We start from the raw sequence: 23,340 nt of genomic DNA on the forward strand, positions 1-23,340 counted from the left end.
CAATTTTGGTAAAAGAAAGCTTAAATTGTTAGTTAGTAGCTAGGGTTTGATCCATATGAAGGTTATATAGGAGGTTCCACTGAACTATTTAGTATTAAGGATTGAAAAATTGGACTCATTCAAATCATATCACTTACTCAACTAGAGATCGAGACCGTTGCATCTTGCACATGCATACAACTTGATAATTAATTAATTAATTTTATGGTTGCTTCGCAAGTAGGATAATAGTGACTGCCTTTTATTTTGTTCATATTGATAATATTTGCTTCACTTCCCTAGCATTTCCTTGGCACGTTATTTACTGTTTTTTTTTTCTCTTATCATTTCAATTTTTATGTATTTAAATTATTTATTCTATTACATCTTATATATATAACAATTATAATTATCAATAAATTTCATCTTAACAATATTAAATTCGCTTTTAAAATTATAATTATAACTTTGAATTTGAATTCAATTAGAGTTAAATCAATTAAAAATAATAATTATAATCAATGAGTGTTAAGTCAGTAATATTATAATTATTTTTAAAATTATAAAGTTTTGAATTTGAGTTTCAGCTAAAATTAAATAAATAAATATAATAATTATAAAATAGCTATTTAAATAATAACACTAAATAATAATAATAATAATAATAATAATAATAATAATAATAATAATAGTAGGGAAAAGAAAGTATGTATAAAAATAAAAGAAAGACGCAAGAAACTATAAAAGAAGATAGAATCTTCGATAATTGAAAGAGAGAGATTTATATATATATATATATATGAGACTAATTAATGAAAAATTAAAGTTTATTAAATATTTGAAGAGATTAATTAAAAAAATAAAATTTTTTATACCTATGCGGAAAATATTCTATAACCTCTACTTGCACCCAGTTTCGTCTTTAGCGTCTCGTGAGAACTTTTACGGTGCATAGATTTGATGTTAAGTTCTCCTTAAATTTATATTCTAATAAAATTTCTCTCATTTATATGAAAGAGAAACTAGTAAAAATTTTTAGAGATTTTTTTTTTTTAAATTTATACTTATGATCATTACACTGATCAAAGGCAACCCTGTTATTCTAATACTATTGATCAAAGTTGATTGATAAAGAGAAGAAAGAGTTTTAACCATCCATATTCTGACCTTTTGTATTATAAAATATATAAAATAGATCTCTCACTGAATTACTTGCTTGACCCAAAAAACGATATTGTGACATTGTTAATAACTTCGTTTTGAGAAATTATTAAGTGCACTTCGTGCATATACATCATCTCTCACAATCATGTGGGATTCACTTTCTATATTACAGGAATAATTCATTTTTCTGTGAGAGAATGAACACTATTCATTAGTGCTTCTGATATATCTAATCATTAGCCCTTAGCTTAAGGAAGATAGAATTTAATCTAACCTTTATTAAACAGAGTCAAATGGAGTTTGGTGAGTGAAGTACATCAATGCAATAGGAATCCCTGAACTTAATTAATTAAATAAATCAAATAGGTATTGTTTAAGATGGCATTACCCTCCATTTGAAAAATAATATGTAAAATGTCGTTATCCTTTGCTTGAGGGTCAATTAGAAGTAAATGAAACGAAATTGATTAATTTTAGAAATAAAAAAAAAAGCCAAGACAGGTCAAAGTCATTGTTTACTTTGCACAAAAACAAAAATCACATAATTGATTAATTAGGTCAATTAGGTCACTATACTTTAATTTTAATTAATTTACCTTTAAAATTTTGTAAATTTCATTAATTAAGTATAATTTCACCCTAATTAAAAATGTATTTTAAGTGATTTACCTATATAATTAGAAGTCTGCTCTAGAGAGAGAAGCCCTGTTTAGTATTGAATTTCAGAGTCTAAAACTACTTTTCTGAATAAAAGTACAATTTTAGATGTTATTGAGAAAAATTGCTTGAAAAAAGCTATTTTGTTATTTTAGTGTTCTTATAACTAAAACTGATCAAATTTAATTTTTAATTATTTTTTAACACTTTCTAATTAATATATTGAAAAAAGTGATTTTCTCAACAGCACTTTCACACAATGCCAAACAGGTCCAAAGAAGGTCATGGAGAAATTGGCAAATGGATTTTACCTGGGCTTTAAGCCCACAGGCCCACAGAACTTGAAGGCTCTAAAGTTTTAGGCGGATCTTCTTTCTAGCCATATCCAAAGATAACTTCAACGAAGTACTTATCATTGTTATTGATAGTAAACGTCAGTGGATCCACGGCAGTGCATCCATTCTTCTTCGTAAATCCATAGCAATTACTGCTCCACATTCTTCTCCAGTTGCAGCCATCACAGCCACCCAAATGAGTGCAGCCACAGCTTCAACTCGTGTTGGCCGATCCAAACACGGTCCATTGCCTACTTCTCTCGGAGCAGCTACCTTAAAACCATGAAACAAGAATAGTCTCATCAAAGTTTTGGATAAAACTTCCTCATTTACCAAGTCATGCCACGAAAGGCTTCCTATGTCCTGTGGAGGGAAGAGAGAGTTGCTATCATAGATCACACCATCGATATCGTCACTGACACCACCGGCAATTGCAGCCCAGCTAATGATAAAGGACGCCACTACTATTGCATCGGCAATTGCATGCCAAAATACAAACACAGACCGCCATTCCACCGCAATCAAAGTCAGTCACTTGGGCTGCTAGAATTACCTGAGAGCTTATCTCAGGTGACGCGTCACGTGGGTTGCATGGCAGTAGCTTTTTCAGCTAATATATGTCCGGTTCTTGAAGTGTCATGGACATGTTTCCAGCTACATAAGCTTCAATATACAGAGCACCTTCATCGTTACAGTCAATGGAAAAGCTATTTTTGATTCGTCCGGCCAGAGAATAGAAATGGGTTAATGTCCCTGAGAAGGATGTCTCGAGGTGATGAGATTTTATGGAGAAATTTTCGTTGGTTGTTGAATAAAAAAGAATGATGGGAATGTAAACTGGGGGAGTTAATTGATCAAGGAGAGAGAGGTTGTAGGTTCTTAGGTGTGGAGGTGTTGAAGAAGAGGGTTTGACAATTTCTTTCGAAATGATTTGAGCTTCCATTTCTGCACTTTCTTACTTCGAAAAGAAGCTGCACCCCTGTATATATTTAAGTATCTTGTGAGGTTTGTTTCTTTGGGACTTGTGAGAGGTTTAAATAGGAAAGATAAGTTCCATGGCAGTTACAGTCCAGAATCCTGATTTAATTGGGAAAATCCTATTCAAAATCAACAGCCAAATGTCCAATGACAATAATGGCATCCTTAATAATATAATCAGAAAAGATTTTGTTTTGGATTTCTACCCCATTAAGTTTAAGTCTACATATATATATATAGTTAATTGATTGGTAATTATTAGCTTAATAACATACTGTTTAATTTATTTTTAAATAAAAAATATTTATTTAGACTTAAATATTTATTTACATGTGAATTTTATTATGTAATTGTCATTATATATATTGTATTTTAAATTTATGATATACTGAATTTAAGTGATAAATTTTTTTCCTTTTAAAAATGTGAAATCGAGTTTAAATTTCAATAAAAACCCATCCAAAAAACATGTTTAAGCTTATAATTAACAGAAGTTGCATGATATAGTTATTATACGCTTGGGCTGAAAGAACCAGGGTTTTTTTTTTTCAAACTTAGCCGAGTCTTCCATGCACAGTCCTAACCATGTCTATTCCTTGACCATCGATCCTCGGGATCTATGAAAATGGTAACCTTGTTGGGCTTTCCCCGCCCAACTAGTACTACTACCTGAGACGTTATCTCAGGTGATACGTCACGTGGGTTACATGGCAATAGCTTTTCCAGCTGATGTGTATCCGGTTCTCAGAGTATCATACGTCTCCAGCTACGTGGGCTTCTATATATAGAGCACCTTCATCATTGCAGTCAATAGAAAAGCCATCTTTAATTCGTCCGGCGAGAGGATATGTAGAAAATTAGAAATGCGTTAATGTCCGTGAGAAGGATGTTTTCAAGTGATGAGATTTTTTTTCACGGGTTATTGAACAAAAGGGAATGGGTTTGACAATTTGGTCCTGAAAGGCTATAGAGAGTGAGATCCTTTGGCATTCTTTCCTGTGATTGGCTTATGTAACAAGAGGAGAGGATTTTGCACGCCTTAAGGGATACTGCCCAAGTGTATTGTCCATTTGAACAAGATTGCTACCACATCCCCTCCCTTTAGGCAGATCTCTGGGGATGTGAATGAATGGTTCAAATTTCACACTTATAAAGACTATTTCAGTTCATTAATACTACTTCGAAGTTAATGGAGATGATTGGAGCGAGAGCCTGGAGCCTTTTAATTATTTTTATTTTGTCCAGCCCACCCTGCACTGCAGTACTCATTCACGGTCCACTAAATTAAATGGGCCCGAGTCCATTCAGGTAATTACATTTAAATAATAATAATTAAAAATTTTAAATGAATTTGAATAATTTGTAATAAATTTTAATCAGGTAATCAAAATACTTCAAGCTCTCACAATAACATCCAGAGATCGACCATTAAAATGCTTCAAGCTTCCCTTCTCGATCAGCTAGCTCATGCAGCTTATACCCTATGATCTTGTACTACACTCCATCTGCTGATGCCAGGCTCAAAAAAGAATTGATCTGTTAAAGAAATACCTGTCGCAAACATTGACCCAGTTCTATCGACTGTAACGAAGGAGTTGATTTCATTGAAGCCAGAGTAAGCTGTCCTCTTTTGGATATTCTATGGTGACCTGAAGTAGATGATTTGGATGGATTTCCACCTTAGGAATTTCACGTACCCGAGCTGTCTTTATCCATGGAATCCCAAATGACTATTCAAGTAAATGCAATTAGCTGCGGAGAATGGCTATTGGCACAAGCATTTCTCAGAAGTTTGTCGATGGCATCACATTCACTTCATCAACTTGTTGGCTTCAATGGCTCGAGGCTTTGATAAATAGGGAAATCCTTGCCTAGACTAGGTTTATCATAAATCCAAGATACAATCATGTAGATCCATGTATAGTGGACTGGGTGTAGGTAAAATCCTTGGTAAATATTTGTCACGCCTTTTTCTTGACCACCATCTCTTCCCTCCAAAAGATTTATCTGGGCTACTCCCGGTGCTTGACATACCCAAGTCCAAGAACATTATCAACAGATTTGTGTTTGGCAATTCAGCCCCTAATAATCTCCCAAGTCGTATGCTATGGAGGAGGTCTCCAGAGCAAAATCATCAGGATCCAGTATAAGTCTATCTTTCCTGACATTGACACAGGCTGTGAATTCACGTGGGAGGATGCCAGGATGGATTCACCATTGCCGGAATGCACCGACGGAAATCTTCTTTGGCTGGCAATTGCACCAGCTCCAAGTGATAGCAGGGAGATGGAGCTACAGGGAAATGGCAATTTTTTAGCTCAACCAGGAGCCTCTTTCATTTCATTCCCCTGCACAAAGTGCTTCCCTTTTGCTGCGTAATTCTTATCTTTAGTTGATTAAAATGTCTGACAAGATTTCGTTTTGTCCTTCCTTTTGCCATTTATGTGGTCTAGCTCAATACATATAATAATACTGGTAGTTGTATGCATTCCAAGCAAGGCAGAGTTCCCTGTCAACCTGGTGGGTTTTCTCTCCTTGCTTAGCGTTCTTTCCTCAACTTATCCTTTCCTAATTTTAATAACCTTCTATCTTCTATAAGGAGGGATGATTTGATTTGTTGGCTATATGTCTCCAATAAAATTGAAAAATGATCTCTGAATTAAGGTTTCAACGATAAAAGCCCTCCAATTCCAACTCCATTAGAATTGACGAAGTATAATATCTTAATTAGAATTGCCTTCTCTTGAATCTACCCACCCTCAAACAAAATTCCCTTTTTCAAGAGCTCCTTTGGATTCGTCTCCTTTGAATTTGAGCTATTGTTGTTAATGAGTAAAATCATACTATAAGTTAGCAGTATCCTCAAATCAAACAGAATTAGCTGATCGAGCTCGCCTTTCATTATCGAAGAAAGAAAGATAACAAGGTCAGCTAAAGTATCTCTAGGATGATAACATGTTCTCAAATGTTGTTGGAGAAATCATTACAAGCCTCACGTGCTGCATGAAAAGGGACATTATATTTAGCCAGAAGTGACTTAAATTTTTTGGATTAATCAAAGAATATGGTACATTTTAACTTGATTAAGCCTTTTCTTACCTTTGAGAAACTGCTAAAAACATTGTATGTTATTGCCAGTCATGATCCACCACTGCAGTTCTTGCCCAAACATTAGCCGGCCAATGAGAAATTAAGATTTTCTGCAATGTATCAATACTAAAATGGCATCCCTCTCTTTGAAAAGAATTCAACATAACATTTTCCCCAAAGGCAAAAGCAAAACTGGAACAAGTATCACCTCCAGTTCATTTTCTTTGTTTTTTTAATACCGTCTTAGCAGAGCATATATTTTATGCTTCTAGAATTTCTCAAGAATCCTAATAGCCGGAGTTTTCTTTTTTTCTTTTCCTCCATTTTTGAAATTGAAAAGGCTTTAGTATTTTAATAGTTATACGTCGTTCCCACATATGATCCATGGCATGGTGTTATTGTTAAGCTCTTAGATTTATTTCTGCCATTGTCTTTTCATGAGTGTCATATATGTAGTTAACAGATTATACGGCACCAAAATCATTTTACATTAGAAACTTGCGTTCTTTTTCGATGTCCTACTATGAAATGAAGCACACCCAAAATTCTAATACAAAGAGCATCGTTGCTGTCCATTGTTAGGCAATCGCATCCATGACCATAACATTTCATTATTTTAGTTTCTTGTTCCGATGATGTTCGAACCTTAGAATATGCTGAGCCGACTCTAACGAAGGAATGTTTTAACAAATATCAATAATCAATGCATTAAAATATCAAAACTTTATAATATATAAATGCCAAATGATGAAATTTTAGATGCATAGAGGACACAAAGGCATCTAAATCTCAATATGTTACGACAATCATTTGTGTATATTTTGTTAATGTTCCATGTTAGTCGGCAAAAATAGCCATAATGGAGTAGTTTAATTTCTTTATGATAAAAATTCAGTTTTCACATGCACGCTGTAGGGTACGCATATTTTTCAGGTGCAATTGGATATGACACCAATGAGGTACCTACCCTAATTAACAGTCTTAGATTATGATAGGAAATATGATGATATGTCAATTGTGGAGGAACTTAGCCTATGTGATGATTTTGGTTATCTAGTGTCTCAAAAGATGATGCCTGTATGAGGCCTTTGATATAGAGATTGCTGAATCTATAGAAGTCTACGAGCAGAAATGTAATATATAGCTTCTAGTGAAGGTGTATATATATTGCAGAGGCAGAAATTTTAATTAATTGCCAGCGAACTTTTTTCGTCCTTTTCTCTCATAAATTTGTTTTCAGTGTAATATATTACTCAAGGGTGATTCGCATTGGATGGATTATGAATATGACTAGATAAACTTACATATCATCTAAGCTAGATATAGATAACTATATATATAAGGTAAAAAGGTACGAAATTGAAGGGAATATATAGGATATTGCAGAAAATGATGTCCTTATTCTAAGGTTTTACAATGGTTAGCATTTGAATATAAAGTTACCACCTATGCTGGAGTTCTTAGAAGAACATAGGATAAGACAAGAAATCAAATTCTTTCGAGAAGGATAGGAGAAATTTTTGATTGCTCTATGCTCTTAAATCACTATGCTGTTTGCCTTTTAGGGAGACAACTATTTGCACCAATGTTTTCTGTCAACTTATATGTTTTTATTAAATTAATATACCATAGCCTCCGAATTAACGCTCAACAAGAAAATCAGTCCTTATATACCAGCTTTTCTTGGTGATAGGGTCTTCCAGGGCTTTATTGATAAATCTTTTGGAATAAGGAGGAAGACAGAGAGAAATAGACTTGAGAAATGTCTCCCAGTTTGTCCTCAAGTGAGTTCTCCGAAGATGGAACAGTCAATAGAATGAGTGGTCTTGATCTCAGTGTTTCAGCTATGGCTTACTATCCTTACCCTTATTTGCCTACATTGGAGAACAATCCATTTATTTGTATCCTTCCTTTCTCAGAAGAAATTAGAGAACGTAAGAGGATCAAGCGAACACTAAGTTTTGCAGAATCCACAGGAAGTAATAGTGACTTTTATTGTGTTGGAGGCAGTAATAGTGATAACAGCATAAGCCGCAGTAGTAGCAATAATAGCCTAAATAGCTTGCCAAGACTTCGTTTCAGAGATCATATACTAACTTATACCCAAAGATATCTTGCAGCTGAGGCTATTGAAGAGACAGCAACAGTTATGACCAATGCTGAGGAAGGTGGAAATGAAGAAGATGGTAGTACCGATGGAATGAGGCTCGTTCAGCTTTTAATTGCTTGTGCTGAAGCTGTGGCTTGTCGTGATAAGTCACATGCCTCAGCTTTATTGTCTGAGCTTCGAAGAAGTGCTTTAGTTTTTGGCTCTTCTTTCCAGCGCGTGGCATCTTGCTTTGTCCAAGGCCTTGCTGATAGGTTGTCCGTGGTTCAACCACTGGGGACAGTTGGTTTCACTGCTCCGATGATGAACATAATGGACATTAGCTCTGATGAGAAGGAAGAAGCATTGTGTCTTGTTTACGAAATTTGCCCCCATATTCAGTTCGGTCACTTTGTGGCGAACTCATCAATATTGGAAGCCTTTGAGGGAGAGAGTTTTGTCCATGTGGTGGACTTGGGAATGACCCTTGGTTTGCCACATGGTCACCAATGGCGCCAGCTGATCCAAAGTCTCGCCAGTCGTGCAGGCAAGCCTCCTTGCCGTCTTCGAATTACTGGGGTAGGCCTTTGTGTTGGTAGGTTCCAAACCATCGGTGATGAACTGGTGGAATATGCAAACGACTTGGGAATTAACTTGGAGTTCACAGTGGTGGAAAGCAACCTGGAAAACCTGCGTTGTGATGACATCAAAGTATTTGATGGTGAAGTTCTTGTCGTGAACAGCATCCTTCAGCTGCACTGTGTGGTTAAAGAAAGCAGAGGAGCTTTGAATTGTGTTTTACAGATCATTCATGCTCTCTCACCAAAAGTTCTTGTTCTAGTTGAGCAAGATTCAAGCCACAATGGGCCGTTCTTTTTGGGAAGATTTATGGAAGCATTGCATTATTATTCAGCAATTTTCGACTCCCTGGATGCGATGCTGCCCAGGTACGACACCAGGCGTGCAAAGATGGAACAGTTTTATTTTGCTGAGGAGATAAAGAACATTGTGAGCTGTGAGGGACCAGCAAGGGTGGAGCGGCATGAGAAGGTGGACCAGTGGCGCAGGAGAATGAGCCGTGCAGGATTTCAGGCTGCACCAATTAAAATGATGGCCCAGGCCAAACAATGGCTGGGGAAGAATAAGGTTTGTGATGGCTATACCGTTGTGGAAGAAAAGGGTTGCATGGTCCTTGGTTGGAAGTTCAAGCCTATTATTGCAGCTTCATGCTGGAAATGCTAATTAATATAAAGCAGCCAGAAGTTGCATTCAGAATGAAGTTTAACAATAAGTTAGCCTAGGTGGCTATGTAACTCAATAATTTGTGTCGTCTCTCCTAGTAGAGATGTGATGTTTAAAGGCTCAAGTTTCATGGAAGTGCAAGCAGAGACTTTGCACTGTAAATAAGTACTCTTTTCGAGTCTGGATTTTAGCTGTTCAGGTCGCTAAACAGATGAAATAAAAAGGAATGTGGTTGTTTTCGGTGCACATATAGACTGGGTTCAGATTGTATATATCAATCAACATTCATTAATTCTTTATTGCCTGTAATTTGGCACTAATTTTTTTTTATGGTGATTAATGTAATGCATAATTCTATTAATTAAATGAAATGGCATCGCCTCAGAGAGTTCTGGTGAGAGTTGAAAATCATTTCCAGTTCTTTGTTTGACTGTACAAGCAAGAGATAGATAAGCTTAAAGATGGATAGTTTGCTTGTTTAGTTCAAGGATAAATTATATTATAAGTCCGTATAATTTGTTAAAATTAATTACTTATTTTTTTAACTGAATTAAAATATTTTTGTATTTTATAAAATTAAATTATAAAATTAGTAAAAAAAATTAAATAATTAATTTTAACAAAATAGGAGAACATAGAGTAATTAATTTTTCGATTATAGCCGTTTTCGTCTCCGTCCGTCCTAGCCGTGACCGTGGACTAAAAAAGTCAAATGGACCTTCGTCGGTATTAGTATGGCATCTTAAAGCCCTAAGAAAAAAAATATACAGCTTTTGGTCCCGTGGAGGAGAGTTAGAGATTGAGAAAAAAGAGAATGGAAGCAGCCGGCTGGCTTGGAGGAAGTGGACCATGCGTTTCTGCGTCATCCACTCTTCGCTTATCGACGGAGAGAAGTTTCAGAAGCAGCGGCAATAGCTTACCCTGCTTACCCTGCAAGAAGATTAGCGTATGCACCGGCCAACTGGCTGCATTCCGTTCGCCATTCCACCTTTTCTCATATTCCCCTTCTCGTCCTTCTTATGCTAAACCCCGCAAGGCCACCAAAACCCACATCTTCCTTCCTCATTTGGTCGCTTCCATGGTATACTCTCTCTCTTTCTCGACAGAATTGCTATCCGCCATTACCCCATTGACTGATAATTTTGAGTTTGGAAACTAAAGTTAAGAGTTGCATATATTTTTGCTTTTATTTGCTATATTTATAATTCGCTAAGTCTTCACTTCATTTATGGGGAAGAAAAGTGATTTTTCAGTTTATGGCAAAGATTTGTAGCAATCCTGTTGAATATTTGACATTTTCTCATCATTCTTTGTATTTGGTGAAAACCCATTTCTTTTTTTACATTATTTTTCCTAATTTTGTGATACAGGAAGTTGAAGAGACTTATATTATGGTCAAGCCTGATGGCATCCAGCGGGGACTTGTAAGATATTATTATTTTCCACATACACTGAAACTACTAGAAAAGTTTATGCTTTTTGTCGCTTAGAAAGTTGAAGAATGGTTAAGGAATTTTAGGTTTAAAGTGGACAAATTGCTGGTTCAAAGCTAATATTTTCATTGTTTGGGAATAAGAAAACAAAATTTATATATCAAACTGAGTCAGATGCCTACTTATTTTGTGTTAAATTTAGTATTCCTGAGCAGTGAAACTTTGTCTCTTAGAAATGACATTGAGTTTTGATCTTCTCATTCTAAATTTATCCTCATGGGATTGAGTTGTTTTAGGTTGGAGAAATAATATCAAGATTTGAGAAGAAAGGATTTAAACTGACAGGCCTGAAGCTCTTCCAATGTCCTCAAGAATTGGCAGAGGTTTGTTGTTTAGCAACATTTGTGTGAATTCCATTATTGATGTGATGAGACTGTAATCAGTATTTGTCTATATCTTTCAAGTATCCAAGTGTCTTTGTTTCTTGCTATAATATCTAGTTTGCACTTTCTAATGTAAGTGATAATGATGAGTGTTTTTCTGTTTGATTGCGGAGAAATCAACTTTGATTGTCAGCTTTTATGTCTATATTACTGTGTGTCTCATCATTCTGTAATAAATTCCCATAATTACAGGAACATTATAAGGATCTCAAGACTAGGCCTTTCTTCCCTAAACTGATTAATTACATAACTTCAGGTCCTGTTGTGTGTATGGTATGTTCACCATTTTCCTCATGATTGTATCTATCCTGAGTTTATGAATCCTATGTTTAGGTTTTGAGTTCTCATGGTTTTATTTTAACCAGGCTTGGGAAGGTGTTGGTGCTGTAGCATCAGCACGTAAGTTGATAGGGTCAACAGATCCTCTTCAAGCTGAACCAGGCACAATAAGAGGGGATCTTGCTGTTCAAACTGGAAGGTTAGTCCCTATGACCTTTGTACTAGGCTGATTTATATGTCTGTTTGGTTTTTGCTATAGTGGGTTGCGTTTCCCCCTTCCATGTAGCAATTGTGTTCTTTCTGATGATGAAAATTTCTGCAGGAATGTGGTCCATGGCAGTGACAGCCCTGAGAATGGAAAACGTGAAATAGGTAACTCCTCTTATGCTCTAAATTTACTTTCTTTTGTGTAGCAGAAGTATTTCTTTTGCAAATGGTTTTGGTTTCGGAGTCCAGTTATCTGGTCTTGAGTGGTTGATCCAAATGCAGTCTTCTGTGGGTTATGATGTACGAGGAATAGATCCATATTTGGAATGTTTTCAAGTTGACTACAGAAAATTCCTTTTGGAAAAAAAGTATATAAGAAGCGAATCTTGAGAACAGTTAACATAGAAAACACCATGAGCAATATTTAAAAGAGAGAGAAAAAGTTTCTGAGGGGATAACCCAGATTGCTAAAACTAGGAATTCCAACTTAGAGGTCTAAGGTTTTGACTTCTAGGATGGGGAATAGGGGTTTCTTTCTTTCTTTCCTTCTTTTCTTTCTGGTACAAGGAATGAGGATTTTTGAGATGGGAGAGTGTAAACTCCCATTAAATAGTCTAAATGCCAGTTTAGCAGTGTGGGTGAGTGGTCTGCTTCATTTTCAGCTTCTCGAAGACCTGGTTTGGGAAAAGTTTACATTGTAGCTTTTCCCAAACCATGGTTCACATGAAGCAGGTCAGAGAAAAATTAAAAAATAATTAAAAGAAATTGGAAAAGCAGAGGCAGGTGCTCCAAACACGCCGCCAAGCTGGCCCTAAGGCCTGATGGCCACTTCATGGATAAAAAAGTTAAGGGAAAAAACTGTTGGGTTGGGGGGGTCAGGGGGAAGAAGTTTGTTTTATGGATTGAATGCAGCACATACATGCTTCATCTTCGAAGTAAAACAACCTCACTGCTCGGTGCTTTTTCATTGACATTTCTAACAAGGTTGCTGTAAGTACTTTTTGTAACTTATTTAAGATCTCAGTTGTAAAATTGAACACGAACAATAGACTAGCTTATGCCCATAGTGCAATCTGCTTTCTGTTGCTCTATCTTGCATTTGTGTGTGTCTGTTTTACCAATTAAAGGGACAGTACACATTGTAGGCAGATCAATATTATTCACCTTCTCAGTTCACAGTGAACACTTGAACTTTGATGTGGTGGTGTTGCTTTAATATTTTTCTATTACAATTTTTGAAGTGATAGATAAAGCTCTGAATAAAAACTCATCATCATTCTTGACCTTTACCTCAGCCCTTCTAATAATTAATGACATTTGCTTTACTCACAGCACTTTGGTTTAAGGAAGGTGAATTATGTCAGTGGTCACCAGCTCAAGCAACTTGGCTAAGGGAGTGATTTTCACAGAGCACTTCAGTTGGAGAGGCATGCAGTTTTCAAGAGTTTTCCTCTGAGCAGCTGTATTTATTTATTTTTCTCAATTTGGAATAATTCTATCTCAGTGCATGAAGATTCAATGTGAAACATGTGAGAAAATTCAGATCAGTTTCTGCTCTTTGCCTGGAAAATTGTCTTCTTTTGTTCTGATGCCTTAACACTGGATTGAGGTATGGAACTGACCTTAGATTGTGTTTAGAAAATATACCTAGTAGCACCCAAGTTTCTGCTATTCTGAGGATTAATCTTGGCAATTCATTAGATATTAAAGAAAATGTCATAAGCTCAGTTAGGCAGCATTGTGCCATTGTCATTACCGTATGTATTGAGGGGGCTTAAGGTTACTTGCTGGCCTAATTTGGCATTAACCATTCCATGAGTTCCCCACCTAAAGGAATGATGTGTAGAGTTTTTTTTTTTTTTTTTAATCAGAATGATTTGTAGAGATCTTACTCTTTCCTTTAAAAGCATTTGAATGGCAATCTATGCTCTTTGGTCCTGTCAAATCTAGAACGTGGTAGCTAGTGAAAAAATTCTGTTGCCATGGCACCGTGAGACGCTATAATTTCTGGGAAATAATCATATTGTTATTCTAATCTTGGCCCTTCTAAAAGCTACATCTAAATGAATGGGGGGAACCGCTCCAATTCCTGCAACAACCTTGTGGTGGGAACTTCCAAGCATTGTTAATTTTTTTTTTCTAATAGTATCTTTAGATAAAAAACTGAAATAGAAAGCATGTTATAAACTCGGTGAAATAATTAGCATCAAATCAAGCCGAAGTCAAGAGTTCAATCAGGTTACAAATAAATAAAAATGTCTTTATGGACAAGACTTCCAGTATTTAGAGAATTAAAAAATTGGGATACAAATCTCACGTGACAGCCAGTAGAAAAACTATGGCATTAGTGTTCAGACCTGTTTATTTGTGCTGCCAAATGACTGGCGGTTGCTGGAACTTGAGGAACTACTGGTAGAACAATGGCTCGCTACTGTCATCGACTCTCCATCTGATGAGCTTAATGCATGGCGTGAAGTGTTATATTTCGAAAACAAGTAAAGAAGTGATATATTCCGACTTTGTAGCTGTTTCGAATCACCTGTAGATTGGCAAGCTCTAGGACTTGATAGATTACTTGCACAAGAGCTTATCGTATCAATTGCCATTGCCTCTTCATCAGGAGATGTTACAAGACGTTGGTGAGTTTCAGAGACGTTTGTAGAGGTACAAAGCATGGGGTCCAGATTCACCAACTCCATAGAACTGGAAGCAGTTGCAGCACTGCAATCACTTTCCATCTCCATTGTCTCCTTAAAGGAGGAACTTAAATCACGCTGCGAACCTAATTTAAGCTTTATCAATGTAGCCTCTGCAACAAGCACAGGAGGACTTCAGTAAACATCAGCATTGATGAATTTTAGATACCCAAATCAAAACGGCCCCTGAATGGAAGGAATACCAACTTGAAGAAGCATTAGAGTCCTAAAATTCAACCTGACAAGTTCTAAAGATTATGACAGACAGCTATTGAATGTTCAAAACCAAACAATTCTATGACATCCCGGGATGGTCATGGATCACGATCAACCAGATCAAAGATCCTTATAACGCAACGAAAGATTGAGCAACCAAAAGAGCAAATTTCAAATTGAATTACGAGACTTCGTAGTTTTCTAACAATCCGTTGCACCATCTAATGAGTGCAGCAGACACTTCACTTCGAAGGAATGATCCATGATCTTAAAGGAAAATATAACAAACAGAAAAAGTATCTGTTTAAACAACAGAGATTTCCAGCAATTGACAAAGGCGAGTTCTAGGTCACGCATCTTTCGCGAACGACAGGCCGTTTGAAACCATTTCCGGACATGTTACCAATTCTATCTAATTGGGGAAAAAGAAAATGGCCAGGACATCGCTGAATTTCCAAGCTCCTAGATACCAAATACTGAGAAAAAGAGTTGAGATTTACAATTAAAACCAATTCATGCCCTGAAGAGTAGAATTACCCAAAGATTACACACACACACACACACACACACACACACACAGAGCGTACCGTAGATGGAGAGAGGATCGTCTTTGAAGATCTTGGAAGGTGGCCTCTCCAAGCTATCCAACGAAGAAGTAGATGGTCTGAGCCTTCCGAACATAGTCTCCTTGTCTCCAGCATTCAGCAGAAGAGCCCCGGTGAAGCAGACGAGGTTATTTAGACCTAGGGCAGAGAAGATAGAGATGCTTCCTAACTCTCGGCTTTTGGCGCCACAATTGAGTTGCGGCAGCGGGAACTCTCAAATCTCAACTTTTATTTTGAGATGAACCGGGCCAACCCAAGATTCGATTAGTTCAATGTAAGCCTATCCGGCCCATACAATCTCAAATCTCCAAAACAGTCCAAATCCATTTAGATTATCTTCTCTTATAAATAATCAGAATTATTTTTAATTTTACATGATAATTTTATACCTGAAACCCATGTGCTAAACAGTGGATTGTGAATCTTAATTATGGTATCCTACGTTAAACCCACCTTTTTTTTTTGTTTGATAATGATCTTTTCTCTTTGTTTGCTTCTTTAATTATACAATAAAAATAAATTAAATTAAATATAAAGAAGAAAATATATTTTTTATTAAATTATTTAATTACTTTATGTGAGAAAGCGAATAAAAAAGAAAAAGAAATAAGTTTATAAAGTTTTTTTTTTAATGTAATACCATCATCATATATTCATATAATCGTTTATTATTTAATCTTCCTACTGATAACAAGCTTTTGCTCAAATGATGAATCAATAACAACTTTAATCTAGTACTTAGTTGAACTATGCGAGGTATAAAGCAAAGAGGAATTGTGAAACTTGTGAAATTATTTCAGAGGTATAAGAAAGTTTTGTAAAGATTGAGCACATCCAGGAAATGACCTTTTTCTGCTAATGCTCATTCAAGAAAGTACTTTTGGGAGAAGTTCTGAAACTTGAAGACTGGCAGAGCAGCGCCATACCAGAAAATTGTGGTGTCATTATACAGAAGCTAAAGTAAACAATATGAATAATCAAGGAATCAGCAACTATATACTGTATTCAAGTGTTGACATTGCTGGTTCCAAACTTTGAAAAAGTCTTCTCTTGAAACATGAAAACCAGTAGAAAAATCAGCAATAACTGTTAGTATATTTTTGAATTTAAATTAGTTGTAACAGTCCAAAGAATGGGCAACAAAGTAGGAAAATTTGTTAGCTTCTTTTGTATAAATAAATTTGTTGGTTGAATAAAATTTCATCACTGCAATTGTCAAATCTTTCTGGTCCTTTTCTCTGTTTTATTGTTGTTGTTACTTCAAAACCAAAAACTCTCCTTGCTGTGAAAGGTAACAAAACCATTTAAATCACCTTTTGATCCAACAAGTGGTATTAGAGCCTGATTAGTCTTGTAGGACCTGTGAGATTTGAGAAAAAAAACCTAGAGTTCATCTAAAAAAAATCCTTTCATCCTTTTAACAAAAAATGGCTGCCAACAACCTTTTTTGGTTAGCTTCACAGGTCTTCACTGGTGAAAACTATTATATTTGGTCATTGAAGATGCGATCTTACTTCGAAGCTTTTGATCTTTGGGAAGTTGTAGTTGAAGACAGGCCAGTAGCTCCACTACCAACAAATCAAGGCCTTCAAAGCCAAGACACTCATCCAAAATTCAGTGGCAGATTCAGTATTCCCTAGGATCATGGGATGCAGAATTGCTAAAGAAGCTTGGGATCGGCTAAAAGTTGAGTATCAGGGAAGCGATAGAACCAAACAAATGCAGATTTTGAATTTGAAAAGGGATTTTGAGTCTCTAAGCATGCAAGAAAATAAATCCATTGCCAAATATTCTGACAGAATCTCCTTAATTGTTAACAAAATCAGGTTGTTTGGTGAGGATTTTCTTAACAATAGGATTGTTGAAGAGGTCCCTGTGACACTTCTAGAGAGGTTTGAGTCTAAAATCTCCTCTCTTGATGACTCTAAGGATCTTTCCACCATGTCTCTGATGCATACATTTTGCATAATCATTTAGGTTTAATTTCATAACCATTTTATTTGATTATTAGTCACTTTTAGCTAATTTCATTAGTTAATTAGTTAGTTTTTTAGAATTGTCAATTATAGATTAATTTGTAATTTTTACTTTGTTTTGTAGGAAAAATGGTGTTTTTGAAGGACTGAAAAGAAAATTTTCCATTGAGGAGTAACTTCTACAGCCAAAGATGTCAAAAACAAGTTTTAAAGTTGAAATATGCATTGGCCAAATTGCGCATAATTTGCCGCATAAGCTATGCAGATCTGCATAAGGAGAAGAAACACTGTCCAACACCTACCGAATTGTGCATAAGGAGAGTACATAGCCTATGCAGATTCACGCCTCCCTTATGCAATCTCACGGAATTGTGCATAACCTATGCGCCAAGTCATGCGGTTTTCCATAAGTGAACCAGAAACAGCCGAAAACTGCATAAGGGACTGCATAACTTATGCAGTCCACTTATGCAGTCCCACAAAGGTTTCATTAATGAGCTGGCAGAAGATTCCCTCAGAAAATTCCTCCTAAAACACACCATTTTAGGGCTCCATGTCAGAAAATGCTATAAATAGCCCCATTTCCCATTTTAGAGGGAGGAAGAAAAGAAGGAGAAAAGGAAAGGAAGAGGAGCAAAAGGGCAGCTGAAGAGTCACAAATCTCTCTCACACCATTTCCAATCAGATTTGGAGATTTCTTTCTTTTCTTATATTTTTCCTACACTTCTAGTGTTGAGCTTTTGTTTCTTAGCTTAGATTAAAGCTTTATTTCCATTTAAACTCATAATATCTTGTAAGCATTATGGATAGTGAGTAGTTTAATTTTATTCTGGAGTAAGAGATGTAATATTTTAGTTATTTTTGTGGATTTGAACTGGGTTAGTTCCAATTTAATGAATTTATGAGGTTTAATCCATTTCTTGTGTGCTTATTCACATGCTTAATGAAGGGCCCCATTAAGTTATGTTTTTAATCCTTGGTTGAACCACCGAAATGAGAAAACCAATTGATAGTTAATCAAGAAATTGGACTTAATTAACTTAGATCTAGAAATAGACTAAGGGTTAAGAGGGTTTTAATAGATTGATTAAAGAACTTAATGGGTATTGGTTAATTTTAACTCCACAAAAGTAGGATTAAGTTAATTAAGGCACTCTTTGTCTCACTCGAAAGAGTTTTCAAAGGATTTTAGAATTAATCTCCTTTAAACCCATAAATTTCATGGATTGGGCTAGCTAGGGAAAATCCCAAAATGACTTAAATATGAACCCTTAACTCCAGAATCGTCTTTTATCAATTATTACTTGGAATTTTACTTTTGAGTGTTTAGTTTAATCTCATTTTATTAATTTTTATTATTAATATTATCAATTTCTTTATTTTGCGAATTATTAAATTAGTCGTTGTTTGAATTTAGTTTTGCATTTTCATACCTTCAGCTTTAAATTCCCAAATTTCTTTTATTAATCTGAATAAAATACAATTTTAACATATTTTATTTTATATCAAAAATTCAATCATTAACACAACTCCTCGTGGGAACGATATCTTTTTCTATACTACTTGAACGACTCGTGCACTTGCGGTTGGGACATATCAAGTTTTTGGCGCCGTTGCCGGGGAGTTGTTTGTTTAAGATTGAATTCTTGATTATTTTAGTTGTTTATAGTTTTATTTTTGTTATCTTTTCATTTTGTGTTTGTTTGTTCTTTTTCAGGTACTTTTAATCTTTTATGAGAAGAGCCAGAAGTACAAGTGACACATCCATATTGTTTAATCCTGAAATTGAGAAATTTTGTAAAGCCAACAAGAAAGAAACCAGAAGAAGAAAAGAAGCACTGAGAGCAGCTGAAATTGAAGGAGACATGGCTGATGAAAGAATTAGAATAGGTGGTGGTAATGTTGGAAATGATCGAAACAATGAAAATGCAGCCCAAGTTGAAGAGGTTGTAAATGCTAATGTGCCTAGGGGAAGCATGATGGATCATGCTTTTCCTCGTTTTGATGACTTGAGAGAGAGTATAGCAAGACCAAGAATTGATGCAAATAGTTATAAGATGGATTTTAGAGTACTACAAATGATTCAGAATTCTCAATTCGGAGGTCATCCTTCAGAAAATCCTCATACTCATCTTAAGAAGTTTGTTATGATCTGTGACATGCAAAAGCAACCAGGAGTGTCTGATGATGCAGCAAGGCTAAAATTGTTTCCATTCTCTTTGAAAGATAGAGCATTGAATTGGCTTGATTCTTTACCTCACAACTCAATTACAAATTGGGAGTAGCTCACTGATGCATTTCTTGCCCAATACTTTCCACCTGGAAAAACTCAAGAGTTGAGGAATCAAATGATTGCTTTTAGACCAAGAGAAGATGAGACTCTTTATGAGTCATGGATGAGATGGAAGGAGTTGGAGAGACAATGTCCACATCATGCCATTCCTAAATGGATGATAAACCAGAATTTTTACACAAATGTCACTCATGCTATCAGAGGAATCATTGATGCTCAAACTGGAGGGGAATTCATCATTAAGCATGAAGATGAAGCTTATGAGTTGTTAGAGAAAATAGCAAAGAACAGTCATTTATGGAGTAGTCCAAGAGGGTCAACTCCAACTCAAAAAAGGCAAGTTACTGGAATGTATGAGCTTAATCCATTCAACATGATCAATGCCAAATTTGATGCACTCACTAATGTCCTTGCTAAGAAAATGGAGGATTTAAGTATGCTAGTCAGTTCATCATCATGCTCTAGAAGTTCTCAACAAGTTACTTATGCAGAAGGAACAATGAGCTGCGGAGTAGATTATCCTTCATATGCTTGGAGGAATCATCCCAATTTTTCATGGGAGAATCAGCAAAATCAAGCTTCAACTCAGAACTTTTCACCACAACAACAAGGGCATCAATACCAAACCTAGGCAACCACCACCTAGTTTTCAGCAAAAGAATGCAATTCCTGCGCCTCTACCAAGACAGCAAGAACAAAGTTCTACCACAGAGGCTTTATTACAACAAATCCTTGCTAATCAAACTAAGCGTGATGAAGAGATGAGAGAGATGAAAGCAAGGCTGGAACAAATGCAAACACACAATAGGATGCTGGAAAATCAGATTGCACAACAAGCATGCTCATCAAGTACCAATTCTATGGGAAAACTTCCCAGTCAAACAGAAAATCCAAGGGAGCAATGTCATGCCATCACACTGAGGAGTGGTAAAATAGTGCATATTGAGAAGAGTGAAAAAGTTGAGAAGAGAGAAAATGAGAAAGATGTCAAGGAGATGAAAAACAAGAGAGTGCAGAAAAAGGTAAAGAGGAGGTTGAAGAGAAAGAAGAGAAATACATACCTCCAGAGCGTTACAAGCCACAGCTTCCCTTTCCACAGAGATTTCAAAAGGCCAAGCTTGATAAGCAATTTGGGAAGTTCTTAGAGGTTTTGAAGAAGCTATATATAAATGTGCCTTTTATCGATGCTCTTTCCCAAATGCCTTCTTATGCTAAGTTTTTGAAAGAAATTCTCTTAAACAAAAGAAGACTTGAAGATTATGAGACTATAGCCTTAACTGAGGAATGCAGTGCTATTCTCCAAAGGAAACTCCCTCCAAAGCTCAAGGATCCAGGGAGTTTTTCAATTCCATGCCACATTGGGGAATCATGTTCTGTAAAAGCTTTATGTGATTTAGGGGCTAGTGTAAGCCTTATGCCCCTCTCCATCTATGAGAAGCTTAATATGGGAGATCTTAAGCCAACCCACATTTCTCTTCAGTTGGCAGACAGATCAATTAAATATCCAGAAGGGATCTTGGAAAATATACCACTGAAGGTTGGAAAATTTTACATCCCAGTTGACTTTGTCATTTTGGACATGGAAGAGGATTCTCATATGCCAATCATTTTGGGGAGGCCTTTCCTGGCTACAGCTGGTGCTTTGATTGACGTGAAAGGTGAAAAGCTTACTCTTAGAGTTGGAGAGGATTAGTTAGTCTTCAATATTGGCAATGACAAGAAGAAGCAACATGAAGATGTAGACTCTTGTTTGAGAATTGATATAGTTGATGAGTTAGCAAAAGAGCACTTTAGAAAGAGCTATCCAAAGGCTTCTCTTGAAAGTTGTCTTGTCCATGAAGGGACTATCAATGATGAAAATCCAAAAGAGGCTGCATTTGCACAACATTTGAATAGTAATCCACCTTGTCCTATGACACCAATCTTTCAAGTTGAGCAAGTGGAGAAAAGTGAAGTAAAGCAACCATCTCTCAAAGAAAAAGATGCACCAAAGGTTGTTAAGAAAAAAATGGTCGGATTTTTAGACAAAGCAACAAGGATCTTCTCATGTGATGGAAAGAAAATGAAGTATAGATTCATTGAAGCACCTATTGGAAACAGAGGCAATAAATTCCAATTCCAGCCACCATGAAATGCATAAAAAGTCCAGCTAATGACTATAAATTAGCCCTCTTGGGAGGCATCCCAAGTCCTTTTATTTTGCTTTTGCTGATTTACTTTTATTTTCATTGCTTTTGTTTTTTTTTATCTTAAATTTCTCCAAATTCAATTTTTAACATTGTTGAATTTTGTCCCTTGTAGATGTATTTCAATGAAGAAAGGTTGGTGAACTGCTGGGGAGTGATTCTTAACTTGAAAATTTTGTCCTTCAAACTCTCCCAAAAACTGATTGGTTTTTGCTGCATAACCTGTGCAGGAGCTGCTATCTGGTTTATGCAGAGGAAGAAGAAATTCTGGAGCAAAGAGGGTGTCTGCAGCAAATGACTTATGTTCTTGGTGAGGTTGGGTGTGTAACTTTTAAGTATATGTGCTTTTAATGTTAATATGGTGGTAAGTGGGTCATCTTTGTAGTTTTGAGTTTATTTGGGGTGTAAGATTTAAGATGGACATGCTGCATTTTCTTGGCATGACTTGGGGAGTTCATCATTTGTAGATAAATGCAACTTTATGCAGATTTTATTGAGTTTTAATGTGCTAAATGTTGATTTGCAGAATTTGAGTCAAAATGGCATGGGTCACAAATGCCTTTTATGCAGGATTCACTTTTACAAGCATGTGTGATGTAATTTTGATGGATTTTGTAAATATTGATGTGTTTTTGGTGATAATTTCTCATGATTTATGCTTAATAGAATTATATTTCTTCATTCTAGGGTATTTTTCACACTTGCAAATCATTTTCCATTGCAATCTCAATCTTGTTGAATTGTGCATAAGCAACACATAGCTTATGCAATCCTGCATAATCACAATTCTTGCCATTTTCATCTCTGTTGCAAACTGCAAAAGGTAGTGCATAGCTTATGCAATTCTGCATAGCCTCATTTTGTCAAATTTCATATCTGTCAAAACTTGCATAAGTGAGTGCATGACTTATGCACGTTTGCATGACTTCAAATTCTGCATTTTCTCTCTCTGCCGAAGTCTGCATAAGGAGGGTGCATGACTTATGCACTTCTGCATAACCAGAAACTCTGAAATCCAAAACTTGCCGAGAGGTGCATAAGCAGAGTGCATAACTTATGCACAACTGCATAACCACCAACCCCAAAAATTCCAAAATCTGCCGAGGAGTGCATAGCTTATGCACAACTGCATGACCACCAATCCAAAATCCCAAAACTTGCCGAGAGGTGCATAAGGAGAGTGCATAACTTATGCACTACTGCATAATCGAAAACTCTGAATCCCAAAACCCACTGAAAAGTGCATAAGCAGAGTGCATAGCTTATGCACTTCCGCATAACCACCAACCTTGAATTCCAAAACTTGCCGAGAGGTGCATAAGGAGAGTGCATAACTTATGCCCTTCCGCATGACCATCAATTCTGAATTCCAAAACCTGCCGAGAGGTGCATAAGCACGGTGCATAACTTATGCAATTCCGCATAACCACACTCTCTAAAAGTTAAAACCTGCCGAGACTTGCATAAGGAGAGTG

General features: G+C 36.0%; 3 protein-coding genes, 1 non-coding gene and 2 pseudogenes across 4 annotated transcripts; 3 read left to right on the forward strand and 3 right to left on the reverse strand.

The window, feature by feature from the left end:
• Positions 1-2,234: 2,234 nt before the first annotated feature.
• Positions 2,235-3,078, reverse strand: LOC110665305 ((13S,14R)-1,13-dihydroxy-N-methylcanadine 13-O-acetyltransferase AT1-like; annotated as a pseudogene).
• A 1,468-nt stretch (positions 3,079-4,546) lies between these two features.
• LOC131175234 (uncharacterized) lies at positions 4,547-5,492 on the forward strand (annotated as a pseudogene).
• Positions 5,493-7,965: 2,473 nt separating this feature from the next.
• Positions 7,966-9,531, forward strand: LOC110665250 (GRAS family protein RAD1-like). The gene has a single exon (XM_021825281.2). It carries the CDS (start codon positions 7,966-7,968, stop codon positions 9,529-9,531), a length of 1,566 nt encoding a protein of 521 aa, XP_021680973.2.
• Positions 9,532-10,207: 676 nt separating this feature from the next.
• On the forward strand, positions 10,208-13,440 carry LOC110665288 (nucleoside diphosphate kinase 2, chloroplastic). Its single transcript, XM_021825342.2, has 7 exons — positions 10,208-10,612; positions 10,902-10,955; positions 11,261-11,347; positions 11,600-11,680; positions 11,773-11,885; positions 12,009-12,058; positions 13,226-13,440. The coding sequence occupies exons 1-7, from the start codon at positions 10,346-10,348 to the stop codon at positions 13,291-13,293; spliced, it is 720 nt and encodes a 239-aa protein (XP_021681034.2). The 5' UTR covers positions 10,208-10,345; the 3' UTR covers positions 13,294-13,440.
• A 633-nt stretch (positions 13,441-14,073) lies between these two features.
• On the reverse strand, positions 14,074-15,709 carry LOC110665289 (uncharacterized). Its single transcript, XM_021825344.2, has 2 exons — positions 15,393-15,709; positions 14,074-14,702 (listed from the first exon to the last, which is right to left on the reverse strand). The coding sequence occupies exons 1-2, from the start codon at positions 15,484-15,486 to the stop codon at positions 14,245-14,247; spliced, it is 552 nt and encodes a 183-aa protein (XP_021681036.2). The 5' UTR covers positions 15,487-15,709; the 3' UTR covers positions 14,074-14,244.
• A 4,009-nt stretch (positions 15,710-19,718) lies between these two features.
• LOC131175700 (small nucleolar RNA R71) lies at positions 19,719-19,826 on the reverse strand. Its single transcript, XR_009145891.1, has one exon. It is a non-coding gene; the product is annotated as a small nucleolar RNA R71 (small nucleolar RNA).
• Between the last annotated feature and the right edge of the window lie 3,514 nt (positions 19,827-23,340).

The sequence above is a fragment of the Hevea brasiliensis genome, chromosome 17 (genome assembly GCF_030052815.1).
Source record: "Hevea brasiliensis isolate MT/VB/25A 57/8 chromosome 17, ASM3005281v1, whole genome shotgun sequence".
Classification (NCBI taxonomy): Eukaryota; Viridiplantae; Streptophyta; class Magnoliopsida; order Malpighiales; family Euphorbiaceae; genus Hevea; species Hevea brasiliensis.